At 40.3% G+C, this 19,112-nt stretch overlaps 1 protein-coding gene across 15 annotated transcripts in view; it reads right to left on the reverse strand.

Moving 5' to 3' along the window:
• ABI1 (abl interactor 1) overlaps positions 1-19,112 on the reverse strand; it is a 77,933-nt gene that overhangs the window by 41,709 nt on the left and 17,112 nt on the right. For all 15 annotated transcript variants that reach the window (XM_086861567.1, XM_086861580.1, XM_086861573.1 and 12 more), the window contains exon 2: positions 12,331-12,498. In XM_086861567.1, coding sequence (XP_086717693.1) covers positions 12,331-12,498 — 168 coding nt within the window. The remainder of the gene's footprint in view (positions 1-12,330; positions 12,499-19,112) is intronic.

Raw genomic sequence — 19,112 nt, forward strand, 5'->3', positions numbered from 1 at the left:
GCAGGTTAACAGACAGAGCAAGTCTTGAAGAGAAGTTTTGTGCATAGGCACAGAGACACAGGCACATCACTATGTCCCCGCTGCTGAATGTATTATCCTACTATTGCTACAGTCAATTCATTAGACTGACCATGTGCTCAGAAATCAGCCATTTCCACTGTGCAGTCATTAGCATAATGATTAAATATGATTGCAAACACTTGGGGAGAAGCAGAGCATCAGCCACTGGAGAGGACAAAGAGAATGAAGCCAGTCAAAAAAGCAGCTGGAAGTCTGCAGTTCTGAAGACCTTGTCTCCAAGATAATTGACCCCACAAGGCAGGGAATAGGGGGCCAAGAACAAAACACTGCCTGTCACAAGAGAATGGCAGGAAAAAGAAGACTGGCCATCTCCCACTGTCACTTAAGGCAGAAGTTATACATACATTACACCAATATTGACCATTGAAGTGTTTACAGCTAACTGTAAGAGGAGGGTAGAGGAGTTGCCTGGTGACGGTGCTCCAAACACCATGGTGGGTTTATAAACCTCTGAATGGCACCACAGAGTTTCAAGAGGCAGTTCTACCACTCCACAGTAACAACCACCACAGGCATGTGCACAACTGGACACTGACCTGTGCAGTGCTGGATAGCAAAACACATGGTGAAGAGTCACTGAACACCTGCAAGAAACCTGAGTGCACAGGAAGGTGGATTGAGATGCCCTTAATCAGGGAGGGAGGTGCTACTGAGTTCTCCGAGAGATGAAGGGGTACAGCACAACACAATTTAATGAGCTGCAGAAGAGACAGCTGTGCAAACTTCTGTGGCCTACTTCCCCCCACTGCTTTGGTAAAGTCTGGGGAGGTCAATGTACTTTTTGGATTTAAACTGTGTATATCCATTCAGCAGTACAGAATGTGTTTACTCCCAGAAGTATACAGCCGATATAAACAACAACTACACATTTGTTTAACAATTTTTTTTTTACCATGACTAAGGAGTCTCAGCAAATGGGCAAGAGGGGAAGAGTACACAGGAAAGTTATCCAAGTAAGATCTGCAGACTGCTCACAATCTGTTTTCCCAGGATGTTTGCTTAAGTCAGATAATTGTTTGCAGAACCTCTGCTTTCTAAAAATGCAGTTGGAAAAATTCATCCCACATTTTCTTAAATCAGTTTCTGATTAATGATGCTTTTCAATATTCTCAAAGTAGGTGATCTGTCATTATCCAATAATGACCAGTCAGCAGCCTCCTCTGAAACATATTCTAGGCAAACATTTCACATGAAAACAAGTATTTTGAAAGTTTTTCAAATAATTTTTTTTAAATGTCAGATATATATAGTCCAAGTATTTCAGGCAGCTCTAGGAGAGAGCACATCTGAAGACATTTTGGCATTGACTGAAGGACTACACACTAATGCAGCTCAAGAAAATACAGTCTTAACATTGTTGAGCTGAAAATAAGATGTCAGTAACTTGAGGTAGTGGTCCCCTCACTATCCCTTTGCTCCCATATCTGGACATTTAGAAGTATGAAGCAAGCCAACTGGGAGTGAAGCTTGATATTCTAGATACCAGCCCAGGGGCACACTTCACTGCAGGAGGAATTTGCTGCTTAAAGCAGCAAAATCCCCAGGGATTGAACTTGAATTTTGCTCAGTGAGGGCATATGGAAACCATCCCCCACTTCCTGAGCTTTTTGTTACTTATTCATGGGCCAGAGCCTAAGCTCAGAAAAGGGAAAAACTTGTTATTCTAACCAAAGCACCATGAACACCCCCAGAAATTCTCTCCTCCCATTTTAGCATTCAGATGCCAGAGTACCATCAAACACGACCACTACATCACGGGTGGTTCAAAACTGTAATAGATGCAGCACTTCTGAGGCCAGCTGTCATGCTACCATCAAAATAATGCACTAGCAGACATACCTACAGGTCTGAACACTGTCCATAACACAAAACCAGATATGCTTAACTACACATCAGGCTAAACCAGAGATACGTAAGTGGCAAGATGGCCATCCTCAGTGTGAAGAGTGGAACAAATAAAATAAAGGATGACCTGGCTCCTCTCAGCTTTTGGCTGATATAACCCTATTGGTGCTGGATCTTAACATGAGATTTAGAGTGTATGAAGAAACTAAATCAAAATACAGTGACACAGGGAGGAGAGTAGATAGCTGAGAAAGACTGATTTGTTTCTGGCATTTTGACTGGACTTTCTTTCTTTACCTTAATGACTCATAATTACATGAGGTTAGAACATTTCTGTTAGGATTTGGAGGTTCCTCCATTTCCCAAATGGAGATCATCCTCAATTACTTCAGCATCTCACTCATCACCACAGCAGGCAAAAATTACCCTGAGATGGAGAATTGAAATAACATAATATTTCATAATATTTCTACCATTTCTACCACTCTCAGAAGCCATAATCAACCAAGACACATGTGCATGTCAACTGCATAATTTCAAGGTAAGTTTTTTTCTTATTTTTAATCTAAGTTTTAATGAAAAGAAATTCAAAAACTATTTAGAGGAACACACAAATTGCCATACCACCAGGCATTTTATTAGCTCACCATACACTACCTATAAGCTATTAAAGAGCAAAAAATATGTACCCTACTCAAAAACTTCAGTTAGGACCTTTTTCAGCCTAGTTTAGGTGACAAGCCTTATCCTCAGTGGAACTCATCTTTTCTAGTCCTGTACATCTGGCCATTACTGCATCTTGCTCAATACTTAACAACACACATAAGAAAATCCTATAAATGGACAAAGAAGGATCTGCTCCCCAAAGATGATGTTTATCTCCTTTTCAGTCAGATAAAGGTTGATTTGTGGCTTGAAGGCTTATCTTGCAACCTTATATAGCCTAGTTTTGAACACAGTTCAAAAATACTATCTAAAAATGAAAAAAATAATCCTCTAAGACACCAAGTTCAACATGCATGCAAGCAGAAATTCCTACGTTCAAATCAAGCCCTTCAGTCATTATTTAATTTCCTTGTATTTATATTTTCAAATGATGGCCCAACTGACTTTTCCTGAAGCAATGATATGTTTTATTATTTCCATCATGATCCCTCTCAACTCTAAGGTTCCCATCCTACTTGTTCTTATTTTATATTTAGAAGCCTAATAGCTTTTAATTATACCCTTGCTGCTCCTGGTCTTGCCACACAGAGGAATTTGAGATAGCACGACAAGATCAGGTTGATTATTATTTCTCTCTTGCAAGCGAGGTCAGAGAAGCCAGTTAAAGAAACAGCAAGCTGTGCTTCAGTCGTGGTGTGAGCCCATGCTGAATTGTACCACTGGATCCATTGTACATAATCATGATGGGACAACATGTGAGGGGAAGAAGCAAATGCCTTTAGGCATGAACAGTGAAATGAAAGCTACATTAAACATTAGCACTTGTACAAAGATACATTCATTAAGAAGTCATAGCTACTCAGCAGATTCCCAAAGAGGAAGCAAAAAAATAAAACCCCTGTGATTCTGTGGTCACATATGAGCATAAAAATGTAAACAATAAGATAGAATTAGGTACAATATTAGCCGAAATTATTAAATAATATAACTATTTCTTGGAACCGGAATTTAGTATTAGAGACAAAAATGACAGCTTTAGTAATCTATTTTTTGGAATTGAGAAAGAGACACACACACTTTTATGCTGATTACTTCTATATGCATAGTCAACATTCCACACAGGAATGGGTGAAATAGCAAATGATAGCCTTAACTACCTGTTACTCAAAATGTGCTCATTCAAGACACATTCTTGACAAGTTTTGTTAAAAAATAAAAATCCTATATACAGTACAGCTTTTAAACAAACAAATTTACAGTTTTATTTCCACTACTGTAGAAGGCCATAATGCCCTCCCTGATGGCACTAGCAGCAGGGAGAGGGAAGAATCAACAATATTCTCCAGCAAAATAAGCTGTCTCGAATAAACAATGTTCAGGGTAACTTATTTATGTCTTTAGCCATAAATTATATCACCCAACACAATTTCACATTTTTTTGTGGTACGGTAAAGGGAAGCTTCTCTTTGTGGTCTGTGACTGCCCCAGTGATGCAGAGATGATGCTGGGGAAGGGAGGGGATTTCCACTGGGGCTCAGGAGCCATGTAACGAGTCTTAAGTGATATTAACATAGTTGGACGGATTTTCACACTTCATATACACTTTTTCAAAGTTACAAAAGTACAAAGTTACAAAAAAACAACAGAAGTTGTCCCAACTCTTTAGAAGAGCAGCTAACAAATCATTCATAGACCTCCCATGAACTAATAAACTATTCCTTGTATATGTATGACCTGTAAGGGGGCTTTTACAAGACATGCATAACAGATACCAATGGGTCCCAAAAGGCTGCTAAAAAAGAGAATAAAGTCAAACCAGCAGCAGCATTAAAAGTGGCAGTGTTATTACTGGCTTATAAACACCCATGTGAATCATTACTTGGTTTTCCACCTGCAGATCAAAGTTAACTAAGCACTTATGTGGTCCTAGTAAAACCAGCCAGCAGAAATCACTAAGCGATCCCTATCTGAACAGCACAAGAAGTCCAGCCACAAGCACCCAGCAGGATGTGTTGTGCTTGAGTGGCAGCTTCAGTGATGCTGTACGATGAATGCTGTTACTCATCTTCTCCACAGTAAGTTTCTTATACTTGTTTCTCCCCTCTATTTCCTCAAAAAGAGTCAGCTCAAGCACACCACTACCCAGCTGCCACAAAAACCAACATCCCCAATAGCTGCACTGGATGGCATGGGTACAGCAACTGACTAAATGCTTTGGTAGCTGGTTACCTGCTGTTTTATTAGGCACAATGTTCTTATCACCTCATACACTGCATTTATGCAATTAAAACATTGACAGAGATAAAACTTTAATGAGATGTAAACCAAGAACTATTCATATGTGGATACTGCTGGCTTACTAAGACTTGAAATAGAAGGAAAATTAAATTCAGGCAGCAAGGTAATCAGATGCATCTGAAGGGGGAAAAAACCCCAAACAAACCAAGACTCCTTGGAAAGTCCAATATGTGACTTTATATCAGGTTAGTGACGCATTTTGTCAGTGTGGTATAGCTTCCAGATATGAGAGGTTTTCATTAAAAAGACTGCACAAACACTGATGACTCCTTTGTTACACAAAATTGTTAAAAAGGCCTTTCAGAGTCATGTTCACAGTCCTGGGTTTTTGGCTTTGATTTCAGAAAACAAGAGGCTGCATCAGGCCTCTTAATTCAGTATTTAATGAGGTATCTAGAGCTTACAGCCAAATAATCATTGAGGAGAAAGAAGGTTTTAATGGTCTAAAACACATGAAAACTATGCATTCAGACTGCCCTTCTGGCAGATGGTGAAATGGGAATAAGCATATGAAGGAATTCATGACAGTCAATGGCTATTAAAGTAAGCAACATGGCCCATTCCCCAAAAATATGTTCAAAACCCTGCATTCCACAGGGCAAACAAAAAAATTGTGAAATGAAAGTTTCTGGTTCAGTTTCTTTTTCATCAAAGCAACTGCTTTTCCCCATCACAGAAAGGCTGACATTGTGGTTACTCTCTCATAGGTGTACCTAACTGTTATGGAGGGCTTGATTTGATTTGTTTGTTGGTAATGTGCTGGGGTTTTCTTTTTACGTTCATCAGCTGAACTGCACAGGAATTGCAGATATCCTACATGTATTCATTTGTGGACATGAAGGGAATTTCTCAGCTGAATGGCTGACAAGGCAACTCTTACACATTATACTATTTTCTGAGCAATTCATATATATCATGTAGAAGCTGATATGCATGAAGCTGACAACAATTTTCAAAATCAGACAGATAAACAGAGCAAGCACAGCACAACTTCTTGGAGCCTTGGCCTCTATTAGGGGGAGAACAGGAAGAACAGGATGTGAAGCAAAGGCCACAGAGATAACTGTCAGCACTTTACTAGGAGAGGGAACGTCCCAACACCCAAGGCAAGTTTAATCTAAACAAAAGGTGCAAGTTTCTTGCCATATTTCGAGTATTTGTGGCTGCTGACAGGCAGGGGCAGTCCAAGAGAACCAGAGAGAAGACATTATCTTTTTAATGTATACAACATTAGACAATGCACTAGCTCTTGCTGATACTTTTGGTCTCTCCACAGACTTCTGGATGTGTGGAAAGGAAAGTCTGGATGGAAGTGAAACATACAAGATTTGTAGATATGTAACGGCAGTTTCTCCCCTGCCTCTGTAATTATCTTCCCCCCCACACCAATTAGTTCCTATAATTTATGCTGTGCCTTTCAAGGATACAAGTCAGCTTTTAGGATACATTCAGCTGCTGCAGGGTAATACCAAAAAGTCATGGCAGAGATCACACTCCAAAATAAAAAGGCTTTTCCCAACTCCATGTACTAATCTGCCAAGCTTCAGCTTATGGCTAGCTGTTCAACATTACACCATCACTATCAAGCAAAAGACCAACTGCAAAGATGGAAACAGACTTAAGTTCTAACGGGCTACCATAATTTCACTGCTTTGCTTTTTCCTTATCAGACCAAATTAACACAACTCCTTCAACTTCTTCTTGCAGGCTGCATGCGCCAAGCCCCTGACCATCTCTGCAGCCCTCTCTGCTGGAGTGTCTTCAGTTTCCCTAAATCACTCTTGAGCAAGGCAGAGGTGACAAAAAAAAAACCAAAACAGCCCAGACCCAGTACTCCAGATGAAATCGCATCATTGCCTTCCATCTGTCAGCCACAATCTTCCCAAGGCAGCTCCACCACACTGCTTCACTTATTCAGACAGTCTTGTGGCATTGGCTCATGCTCAGCACAGCACTCATCAGCATACCAGCTCCTTTCCAATCCATTGCTACTCACAGTCACCTCCCAGTGCATACAAATGCACTTTGGGCCCTACCCTAGGGTGTAGGACCATGCACCTTGCCCAGTTTCCTGAAGTTTTTGCTGGTTCAATAAGAGTCCTGCATACTGATGCTCTGCCATGCAGTGTATGAATCATCTTTCCTAATTTAGAGTTAGTCCCAGATTTGTTGAGGATATGCTTTATGTTCTGAATGGTCTCCAAAGCATGTTCTGAACACTGTGGGCTCCAGTACTGACCCTGCTTGTTAGCAGCAGTGAACCATTTGCTAGTTCTGGCTAATCTTCTCTCCAATTAACAATCCTTCCATCTAGCCCATATGTTCTTGAGGTCAGAAACAAAGGTCAGGGTCTAAGCACTTACTTCTTTCTAAAGAGGCAACTTCAGCACAAAAGTACCTGGAGAGCTGTACTTTGGAAGTATACCATTAAGAGGATCTGGAAAGGTCATTTGCTCCTATCCATAAGTGTACTAAAGTTCTTCACATAATTGCTTCTTTCTAGGCATGACCATCTACATTCGTCAACAGATTCATCTTTCTATTTCTTGGCTTTTAAACATGAATTAAACTGTGTTGTGATTATACACAATCCCTAAATGCAGTATCACATTAATCCAAAGTACACACACACTCTGAAAGCTCTTTCCTATAAAGAGCCACCACTGTACCAGCACTGCCTTTTGCCCCTTCAAACACCAGAGGCTGAGCATGTAACAGCTCTTGTGTTCCTCTTCCCTGCCAAACACCAACTTGCTACTATTTTGGAGCTCGCCCCTTACAGCCCCAGAACATGTTCAGCAGAATTTCTCTGAAACCTAATCCACAGCAGTCCTGACTGGTATCTAACTCAATGGAAAGGTCTTAGTATTCGGAATTAAACACAAGCTACAGCTGTAGGATTCAGAAAGCCTATGAGAAGATATCTGTGTATCTGCACCATTGCCCCAGCTTTACCTATACAACCACGCTGCAGCAACATTCGGCATTTAGCTTTCTGCTTGCACACGGCACTTGAATTACACACATAAATAATTAGACATGGATGGTAATAGGCAAGATTCTTCTGAACTAATTCAGGGGTGTTTTTAAATTATTTTTTTAGTTCTAAAACCTTATAATTTTAAATGGTAACAAAAGATGTGCACATATCTTTTTTTAATGAGAGTGATGCTTTCAGAACACACTGTTTTACCATAGTCCCTATTTTGCATTAGAGGAGAGCTTCAGATGCAGAAGAAAATCTTCACACTGAATGTTTAAGGGGAGTGGTGTTTCCTGGTGAAAATTATAATTTCTTAAAAAGGAGACTATTGCTTTCTTCATGCTTGGATTTAAACACTGAGCTATTTAAAAACTGTTTATGTAGAGGGAGGAAAAAAAAAGGAAGAGTTGCTACACTCAGTGCTGCAGCTCTGACATAAACATGAGTGCTGATCTGTTATATTTTTCAGTTTTGACACAGTAAACAAGGATGTCCCTGTCAACCTCTCTCCTCTGAGAAATCTGGCTGTCCCATCTTCATTCTCTTGAACTTTGTGGAAATGAAGCAGCAAAAAATTTATCATGAAGTACATGTTTTAAGTCAACTCTTAATTCCAATAAGAGGAGAGGAAGAGTTGAGTACAAGCAAGAAAGAGTGCTGAGTACACAGGGACGATCACTTCCCCAGTCCTGCTACCCACCCCACTTCTGACACAGGCCAGGATGGCACTGGTGGTCTTGGCTCCCTGGGCACATGCTGGGCCAGGTTCAGCTTCTGTTAACCAACACCCCCAGAGGTCCTTTTCTGCTACGCAGCTTCCCAGATACTTCTCCAAGCCTGGACTGCTGCATGCGGTTGTTGTAGCCAAACAGCAGCACCTGGCACTTTGTCTTGTTGAGCCGCAGACCATTTGCCTCTTCCAATCCATCCACACTGTCCAGATCCCTGTTCAGAGCCTTCCTGCCTTCCACACTTCTACCCCACTTGCTGTGACTGAGGGTAGTCTCAATCCCCTCATCCAGATCATTGATAAAGCTATTGAACAGGTCTGGCCCCAATACCAAGCCCTGGGGAACACCACTGGTGACTGGTGACCAGCTGGATGTAACTCCATTCACCAACACTCCTGGGTCTGGCCATCGCAACAGTTTTCTACCCAGCAAAGAGCAAACCCATCCAAGCCAAGAGCAGCCAGTTTCTGCAGGAGATGCTGGGGGAAATGGTGTCAAAGGTTTTACTGATATCCAGGTAGACGCATCCATAGCTTCTCCCTCATCCGCTAAGTGTGTCTCCTTGTCATGGAAGGGGATCAGGTTGATCAAGCAGGACTTGCCTTCACAAACCCATCCTGGCTGGGCCTGATTACCTGGTTTCATGTGTCACATGACAGCACTCAAGATGATGCGTTCCATGACCTTCCATGGCACCAAGGTCAGGCTGACAGGCTTATAGTTCCCTGGATCCTGCATTCAGCCCTTCTTGTAGGATGGTGTCTGGCATATTTGCTAAGTTAATGCCATCAGTGAAGTCTTGATGCCCGTGTTGATGCAAAGTATATGCTTACTAGCTTTTTCTGCTCAAATCTTGCCTAATGGGGCAAGTAGGATCCCTTATACCAGAAGGGTTTTCAAACTTCTCCAGAAGAGTGACCAAGTCTCTGCTCTGCCACATCAGAGCAGCTTGGAAAGGTCAAGTCAGCTTGGCAATGCTCCAAGTCAATATGAAGGATTTAAACCAAGAGCTGAGCTCTATGTGTACAGCCCCCTGTACTGGGTGCAGTAAATTATCACATGGCAGGTCACAGGCATTACAGCTGAAACACAACTGTAACTACAGAAAAATGCAGATGCAGCTGGGCAGGTTTTTGCTCTGGCTGCTATGTGAAAGCCATTCCTGGAGCTGTTCATGGCCTCCACCTCAGAAAAGTGTTCCCTCACCACACTGCAATTATTCATGTGAAGCCTCTGCATTTGTGCTCAACCAGAAACCAAAGCCCAACAATTTTTTTCCTATAAAACCAAGCACAGTTTCCATCTATAAAATTAGACTCCAGTAACAATAATAACACACTAGTCCATCACCTAACTTTTCATGAGGGCTTTTTCCACTGAAGAAGACACTAAGCTAAGAAAAATACAAAGTGGCTACTAATCAGGCTTAGCTATCCAGGGATTTAGCTTAGAGACATTCCGGAGAACAAGCATAGTGAACTGAAAAACAGTATGGGAACAGAAACAGCCTGTGCTCAGAAGAGCCACAGGACTTCCTTCCTTAGAATAACTACCAAACTGTACCTTATTTCAGAGATAGCTGCTCTTTTTTTGCAAAACCCAGAATCGAGTAATTGATCGGCAATGCCTCAATTCTGTGTTTCCAGGAAATACTTCTATGAAAAATAATGCCTTTTGAGAATCTGTTCATCCCATGCTTTAAAAATAACATGAAAATATTCACAACTGATACAGGCACAGGGAAGGACACTCTGGAGATCCCAAAGCATTTAAAAACAGTCTATCACAGCAACTGTACATCTGATTTCAGAAAAGCAGTTGAAGCATTTGAGCAGAAACACTTAAAAGCAAATAGCTGAGCTGGTATGTGTGCATTATCTGTATCCCATTTAATTCTACAAAATTAGTCCGCAGAGGTTCACTTATAAGCAAGGATTAATTTCAGGCAAGACCAACCAGGACAGAAACTACAAGCAAGTGACCTGCTAAACACTCCTCAAAAGCTTTACAAAGCAGTGATTGTTCCCAGCCTTTAGCAAACAGTTCATGTATCAGGTGACTCAATAGCTTTCAGCATAGTGCCTTCAATCCAAGCAGCAAACAGTACAGTGGGTTAACACCTTTTATGCTAGAATCAAACATTTTGGCTTTTTCCATGGTTAGTCATATTAGTGGGCCAATGAGAATTTAACAATAATCACTCACACACACTGCAGCTCTCAAACACTTAAGAAAAAATGTGCTCAGTGTAAGACGGCATCCAATGCTTGGGAAAAGTCCATAGATTCAGTTTTTTACCCAGTCATTTTTTAAAAAGTAGTCATAATCCCAGCATCTCTGAATACTTAACAGAATTTAAAAACTCATCTACTGCAATTTCATTTCCTCCTACTTTCCTGTTTCAGTGGCAGGTACCTTTTAAATACTTTACACAGCTCTTAGCATTGTTTAGTTCTCAGCACATGTCAACCTCACATGCCTTTTTGATTGGTTTGTTACTAGGAGGGCCCTTCCATATGCACTGGAATCTTCTCCCTGCTGACATGCTTTAAACAAAACCACTGTGCTGTCATTTCACAGAAAGATGTTTAGAACAACTCTAAAAAATCAGTAAAGAGAGGTTAGCAGGGCTGGGAAGGGAGATAACAGAGACCATAAGAAGCATTTTCTTTCACATATTTGGTCTAAGGTGTACCACCAACAGGATGCTGGTTGACCAACTAAGGTTTTTAATTCACTGGCTGCACTGAAGAACGTATTAGGTTGCATCCTGTGCTATTTGTTTATGAAACATGTCAAAGAGACATGGGACAAAGTCCAGTGAAGATCTGACTGAATTTCGGTAAGAGCACAACAGAGTGGATACTGGGCTTTTAACAACTCCCTCAAGCCCATTTCAGAACACCAGTGTAAGCATGAAATAACCGAGCTCTGCCCCTGCCATCATTGGCACTAACATGGCACACACCAGGTTATGCAGCAAGCCACTTCCAGATTAAACACAGCAGACAGTTTTGGCTGAGTTAGCATACAATGAGGCCAATGATAGGTACAAAGCAGGCAGCAGCAGCAATGCTTCCCCCCACAGAAGCAGGCAGACAGGGTGAAGCTTCAGCCAGGGAAATACAGGCTGCCACAGAGAGGGATTGGCCCATACTTTCCTGTCATCTATTTCCATGTTCTCACTGCAGCAACTCCAATAATACTGCAGTCACAGTACAAGTAAGGTCAGCTCACTCATTCAGCTGCCTTAGCTGGGAAGGATTTTGGCTTGAGCAAGAGTGGCAGCATGTGAACCCCCCTCCCCTTCCATACAGCACATGAAATTATGTCCTGCAAGGCTATGAAAACAAATGAACTCATTGCATGTGTTAAATAAAATACCACCTCTCATATGGCACTTCTAACTGGATTTCCTTCTGAACCAGAATCCTTCTCTCTACCCCTCCCTCTAGTGCAGCTTCAGATCTTGAAATATTTATAATTAATTCCTGCTTTAAATCAGTCAATTTAAATCAAATTCCAGCATTCCTGATACAGGAACTATTTTATTTTGGTCATGACCTTAATCACAAAGCATATTTCATAAATATTAGAAAGAAAAAAACCTTACCATTTTCTGTCACAATAAAGAAGTCAACATAAACTATCCAACTCAATAATAAGAGACATGATAATGCCTCCACCAACACTGTCAGTCCTCTATTAAAAGAGAAAAGATATTACCTGGGAGATATGGTTGATAGAGGACTCCATCCTCCGTAGCTGGGATGCTTGGATGTCCAGCAGTTGTAACACATTGTTGGCCAGTGCATTGATCTGATAAGCAACACTGGCTAGAGACTGAGTTGTGTAGGCTTTGGTCTCTTCTAATGCTTTCCTTTTATCTGGAGCCTGTAAAGAAAAACAACAAGATATCTGCTTTAGGCCAGGAAGAGGATGGGGAAAAAGGACAGGAACAAAAAATACAACCTATATTTGGAAGAATTTGTAGTCAAGAAGGTCTGACTGAGCAGCCAAAGTGCTTGATCTGCATGAGATTTAAAAAAAAAACCCTCAATCATACAGACAAGTAAGTATCTGAAAAATATTTAGCGATAATAAATTTAGACCCCAAGAAACAATTCATTCCCTAGGAAAAACAACACTACTGTTGTTTGATTTGTTGGAGTCAAGTTTCTAAAGCCTACCTATTAGTCTACCTAATAATCTCTCACTTCTCAAAAAGTCTCCAAATCCCAATGACCACTGAAATGTTCCTTTTGCCATTTCTTATGAGGTCATGCAGCCCAGGCTAATTAAGAGAGAAAAATATTCTCCCACAGTTGGGTATCCCCCTATTCCATATGCCATCTAAAAAGCCCATCCTCCAGCTATGCTGGCTACTACTCCCAAAGACCAGCAGAACAAAGAGCAGAGCATCAGGATAGCATGCACAGAGGCCTCCTGCATACAGCAGTATTTGTGAAATTATCCCTCCTCACACAAAAGCTTAAACTTTCCTTGACAGCTGAGAAAGATCATTGACTGAGAAGGCACCCATATTTTGAGGTATCAGAAAGGAGCATATGCTTTCCCCTGAAGGGTGAAAATACACTGAAATCACACCTTGCTAAGGTAAAGTCCTCAATCTGTCCTGAGGCATGGCTCCCTAGTCAGAGGGCAGGTTACTGTCCAAGATCAGGAACTGTTTACATCACTTGAGTTGTGTGGCCCAAGTCCCTCCTCTCTGGCAGGATGGGATGCCAACACCACCACTACCATGACAACACACAGACAGAACCCCTTTTGAAGTACTCCCTGTTTCACACCTTAGGAGCTGGCAGTGGAGGCCATGTACTTCATCTCTTACCCAACCTGCAAACAGGAACTATCCAAAATTTCCTTTTCTAGTATAATTTCATCCCAATTTTATGTATTTGTGGAACAAAGAGTAGGCCTCAGCAACCAACAGAAAAGGTCCATATTAATAGCCCCTTCCAATTAGACTATTTTAATTGTTGTTTTCTTTGAATAACACTCCATACACATTATATGCAAGAGTTACAATGTTAAGTACAAAGCAAGAAAACAAAGACATTCCATTAGCATTCAACTGAGCCCTATGTTTCCACTTTCCTTATTCATTCATTTTTAAATCCTGTCTCTTATTTTTAAGAAGAAAACCAGAAGGCAAGCTGTTCATATACATTATAAAAGTTGCATCATGACCTAACTACTGCAACATGTTATGCTATGCCACATTTTGCTAATATACTTTTTAAACACCCATGAGTTCCCCCAACCCAGGAATTTTGTTCATATTCGTGATTAACATTCCTAGAAATGTTTGACACTTAGTAGTGACACTTGACACTTGGTTAATGCCATCCTTCAAATGGAATTCATATACAGATGCCTTCTAAAATGTGAAGCAGCAAGAATGGTTCAATGTTCAATGCTGCCAAAAGGCAGAACAACTATTGTACATACTAAGGACAGACTACATAAAATTCCATTTTTTAGTATTTCCAAATGCAAACAAAGCTACTGTTGGAATGCATGAAATAGAAGCCTGAGTCCCTCAGAGAGAGAAAAAATGTAGAGATTAAATTAGAGCTTTTAGAGAAACTAAAATATATTAAGCCACAAACATGAAGTAAGAGCCTAAGTTTTAGTTTTAAGTAGAAATATATCCTAAGTGCCTTAAGATACTGTGTTAGCTAGTAAAAAGCCCAAAAGCCTAGTCTGAAGTTCAGTAGTGCTACCTTTTACAAAATTAACTTAGCTCCAGACATAACAAAAACATAGTAAAACATTGCTTACATTTCTAGATAGAACAGACAGAATTATTTGCGTAAACAGATAAAATATATGTGTAGATTTTGAGTAAGAACTGACACTTGCACATTAGAATTAAGCTGACTGGTGTAGGAAGAATGTTTTAGAACAGTGTTTTTAGCTGACTGGATGATTTATGAATAAAATCCTCCTGTATTGGGATGACAACAGAACAACACCAGCCTTTACTCAAGCAGTTTTCTTATTACAAAGTTTCAATTAAATACTGTTCGGCTAAACACTAAGAGGTAACAAAGTTGCAGCACTCCATTACTGTGTGCTGTCAAATGGGAAAACTTCAGGGTATAACAAGTTTCTTTTCTTCTGCAATGATTCGTTGATTAAATGTCTTGCTCTCATTTGCCTAAGCACTAAACGTTTTAGTTATTTGCTCAAATTACTACTTTGGCAGCAGGATTAAATGAACATAGCTGAGATGTGGAATGTATTTCATGTCCTGTAAGAACTCGATTAGGAACATTTTCAAGCCTTGCAGATAATTCAGGCAATTTCAGTTTGCAGATTAACAGTTTAGATTAGAACTAACTAGACATATAGTCTTTTGCATTATTTTAATGAGAACTGCTGGCATCCACAAGATATAAGCTAAAAGCTTCACAGACAGCAAAGGCGGGAGGGTAGAGGGAGAAGCCAAGAACTGTGTGACAGAAACAGGAGGGAGCCGAGAGTTTCAGTGTTCTTCAACTGTTACTTTCACATCTCTTTTTAAGCAAAAACTGAAAGCAGACTAGAAGACAGCACACATGTTTACATTCAATGTAAAACATAAGCACCAGTTAACTATTCAATTAAAAGACAACACAGTACAAAGACTGTCATCTGACTTCTTTCCTAATGGTTCAGAATTACTTTGCAATCTAGTATTAAAAGCTTCAAAGAAATTGATTTTTCTCCAGTTGTCCTTGATATAAACAAAAATTTGATCTCCTTCAATAGCAAAGTGGATATTCTTTACAGAACATCATAGCTTTTCAAGTTTCCCTCCTGTAAGCTCCAACCTGTATCCCCACTTCACCTTTAACAATTAACCTTTAACAAAGTGTGACTATAACAAAATTGCTGTTTGAAATTGCTTTCACATAACTAGATTCAATAGATTAAAAAAAAAAAAAAAAATACGAAAACCCCTCATATAATTTAATGGGGTACGTGAAGAGACAGTTAAAATTGCATGGCTCTCCACACTGCATACCATGTATTTTTGTCAAATGCGACTTGTATTACAAAGTGTCCTTGAAAAGTTTACATAAATACTATTGTAAAGTCAAAACTAGTTCTGCACCCAAGTAATTGACACAATAAAATCAAGTCTTCAGTTCAGTGACATGTCATAGTCAAATGATGAGGAACCTGTCTTTACAAGCCGATCTTTACAAGTCACATTTTCTTCCCCTCTCCAAACTGCCACCCACACAGGCACATCCCCACAATATTGTGTGTGCATTGTTCAAGCCATCTGCCCTCCCATCTCTCTCAGCTAATTCCCACCATGTGCCAGTTCACAGAGCACAAAACTGCATGTACAGGCTCCCTCCACAGATCTCATCAGCTCACACTGTAAATCATCTTCAGAAGTCAAACATCCTACTGCAAGCACACCAGTCCATACCCTCAGTACCTGCTGCCCAACTTCTCTTCTCCCTCTTTCAACTTCAGTTCCATTCACTGTGCTTGAAACTCCCTGCAAGATAAAGTTCCCAAGAGAACTGGTTCCACTTGACAAAGGTCAGAAAGTAGCTTATCCGATCACACCAAGGCTGGCTGGCCTAGCAAAAACAAACCAAAATGCCTCCTTAGTACGTGGTATGGGCTGCTCCACATTTTTCATCTTCAAGCTGTTGGAATATGTGCAAATTCAAGCACAGAAAAACTTATCCAGGACAAGCTACTAACAGAGAACTGTCCTAAAGCAGCCCAATAATCAGAACATTAAACAGAGCTCTTAAATATTGAGTGCTCGATAGCTGCTCAGATGCTTGGAGTTCTGTTGCTGGGCTTGATCACTCTCAGCAACCAAGCTACAGAAACAGCTTTACACTCAGCTATATTTGCCTTTGCTGCGCTCATGCATCTTTAAAATGCAACACTGCAGTACATTTGCATTTGCTTCAAAAGTAAACAAAAGAAAACTGTTCAGTTTTATGTTCTGGACTTTTTGAAAAAGAATTCCACCTATCATTGGCTGATTAAAGATAAAATTAGGATTACTACAATCAGTTGCCACAGGAATTCAGCAATCTCTATTGTGCATCACAGAATGCATTCACAGAATGCAACTATGCAAAGTCATCAATACATCCATTAGTATTCTATTTTGTTCATCCCATCATGTATCAATCTTTGATATTTACAGATTGCATGCTTCCTGATAACGCAAGCACTACAGTTGAAGTTTCCAGGTCCTGTTTTCTTCACTAACGTCTTGCCATTTTAGCTCAGAAATCCATATCAAACCACCAAGTCAAAATTTTTATCATATGGCCTTATATTAAATACAACCTACAGCACCTTATTTTTCAAATCAATAGGAAATACTTTTACAGAATGGTGAAGATGTACATTCTGGGAGTGGCTTGGAGACTTCTAGATATCAGTACTTAAACCTGCCTGAGAATTAACTGGGGACACTCCAAAGTGGAATTTCTGAAAAGTGGTTTCCTTACTCAGAAAACAGGAGCAAACCTCCCTAAAGCAAGGGCTTGTAACATTATGTGGAACTCCAGATATAGGAGTCTGAAGTTGTTGCTTCACTGATCTGATAAGGTTTTTAATAAATAAAAGCTTTATTTGAGTTTGTTACTTCTGACTGCTAATTGCAAAAGGCTCAGACATCTCTAAACTATTCACGCATATGTTCTTAGACCAAGTCTTCCACATCCAAGCTTTAGTAATGTGTTTTTAGAAGGTTTAAATATGCCATACACACTAGATTAGACTTTTGGCTCAGGAGGTAAATGCAATTTATGTTGAATATCATGTCCCTAGATCACTGTAAATAACTGAGGAGCTATATACTGAAATAGGTAGGTACCCCACAGATTCAGGTTTTCCCTTATCTGTTTTTCATAGAGCTTGTCAGACTGCTTTGTAAACACACTGCACCAAGGTAGACTTTTTGGCTGCTACTGATGGTTATTACATCAGAGTATCAGTTATAAATTAAAGAAGAGAGACACACTGGCAAGTCACAGCAGCAAGTGCCACAAGTTTCTATAGTCTGAAGAACTTTCTAGAGCCAACTACCTACCTGGGAGCCATCCAAGTAGATCTACACAGACTGTGGTTATTAGTAGCAGGTACTCAGCAGGGAGCAGTCAGGGTTTCTATCACCACAGGCATAGCCTCAATGGATATACAACATTCCAAAGTGGCACGGGAAACTAAAGTTTCAAAATTTACAAACAGGGCTGCTTACATTACATATGCCACGCAGGTAAAAATAGGAGTATCAATCAGATGTGTCAATCGTCTCCTGCAACAGGTTTACAGTACCTGTGCCATACAGCAATTCCATTGAAGAAATTCTCTCTGCAATACATTAGGCTAGGCAACACCTAACACATTTACTTCAAGGGGATGGATGATGTGCTGAGTACATTCCAGTACCCACAGTTTTATCTGGCCTGGAATTTACCTGCCTACAAGTTGGATTGTTCCTCACTGATCAGCACTCCAATTCCCCCACTGGAAAGCGAAGTAAGCCATCAGAAGAGTTAACTCAAAAGTTCAAACTCAACTCTTGTCCAGTGTACTAGGACAAGAGACACCCTCCCACAGCACCACAGACAAGGCTATAGAGGGTCACCAGTACACTTCATCTACTGTTTTTCTTCAACATAAGCAGATCGCTATCCATATTCTTGTTACTTGAACCAGTTGCTCTGCCATTCATATCATTATTATCATCAGTAAAAACAACTGTGGGAAATTTAAAAAGCAAGCATTTATGTGGGGACAAAGAACAGGAAGGGACTTAGTCTAAGTACAGACTGGTGAAATGACAGGACCAACCCAGCCTCCATACTGAAAGGGGAACTAAAGGCAAAAAGCCACACACACTCCAGACCACTGGCACATCTCAACTAAAATTCCGCATCACAAAGATCAGTGCTAAAGTATGTGCAATACAAAAATGTTCAAGGGTTTTACTGAAGTGATTCTTATCAAAACATGTCATTTGGTTGTACTTTTCTACCATTCCTGAATTTGTGTGTGTGCAAGTAAAAGCTCAAGACTTTAATCACCCCATAGCTTGCAAGCTACTAATAGCAACATATTGCAGTCACTGAACGTGTCCACCTCCTGGTCCAAGGCCTCTCCAGGGGGCTGGCAGTCAATCCTTCACTGACAGTGAAAACAAGAAATAGAACAAGACTATTCAGCGTGCTTCTCTCTTCACAGAGTGAGAGGTAGCATCAAATAGAAATATCAGAGCTCTTGATTATTTAAATAACTAACTGTTCCAGAAACATGGAGGAATCTGAAAGCCAAGTACAGTACAGAAGTATGCCTAACCATTAAGAGCAGTTCTAAACCCCAAGATACCTTTCACTATGCAAACCCCAAAACTAAAACCAGCATGATTAAAATTCTTTCCACTTCATTCAGTAAACAGTAATTCTTTGCATCTACTAAGGCAGAAATCCTCAATAAACACAGCAAAGCTA

The sequence above is a fragment of the Cyanistes caeruleus genome, chromosome 1 (genome assembly GCF_971803275.1).
Source record: "Cyanistes caeruleus chromosome 1, bCyaCae1.hap1.1, whole genome shotgun sequence".
NCBI lineage: Eukaryota > Metazoa > Chordata > Aves > Passeriformes > Paridae > Cyanistes > Cyanistes caeruleus.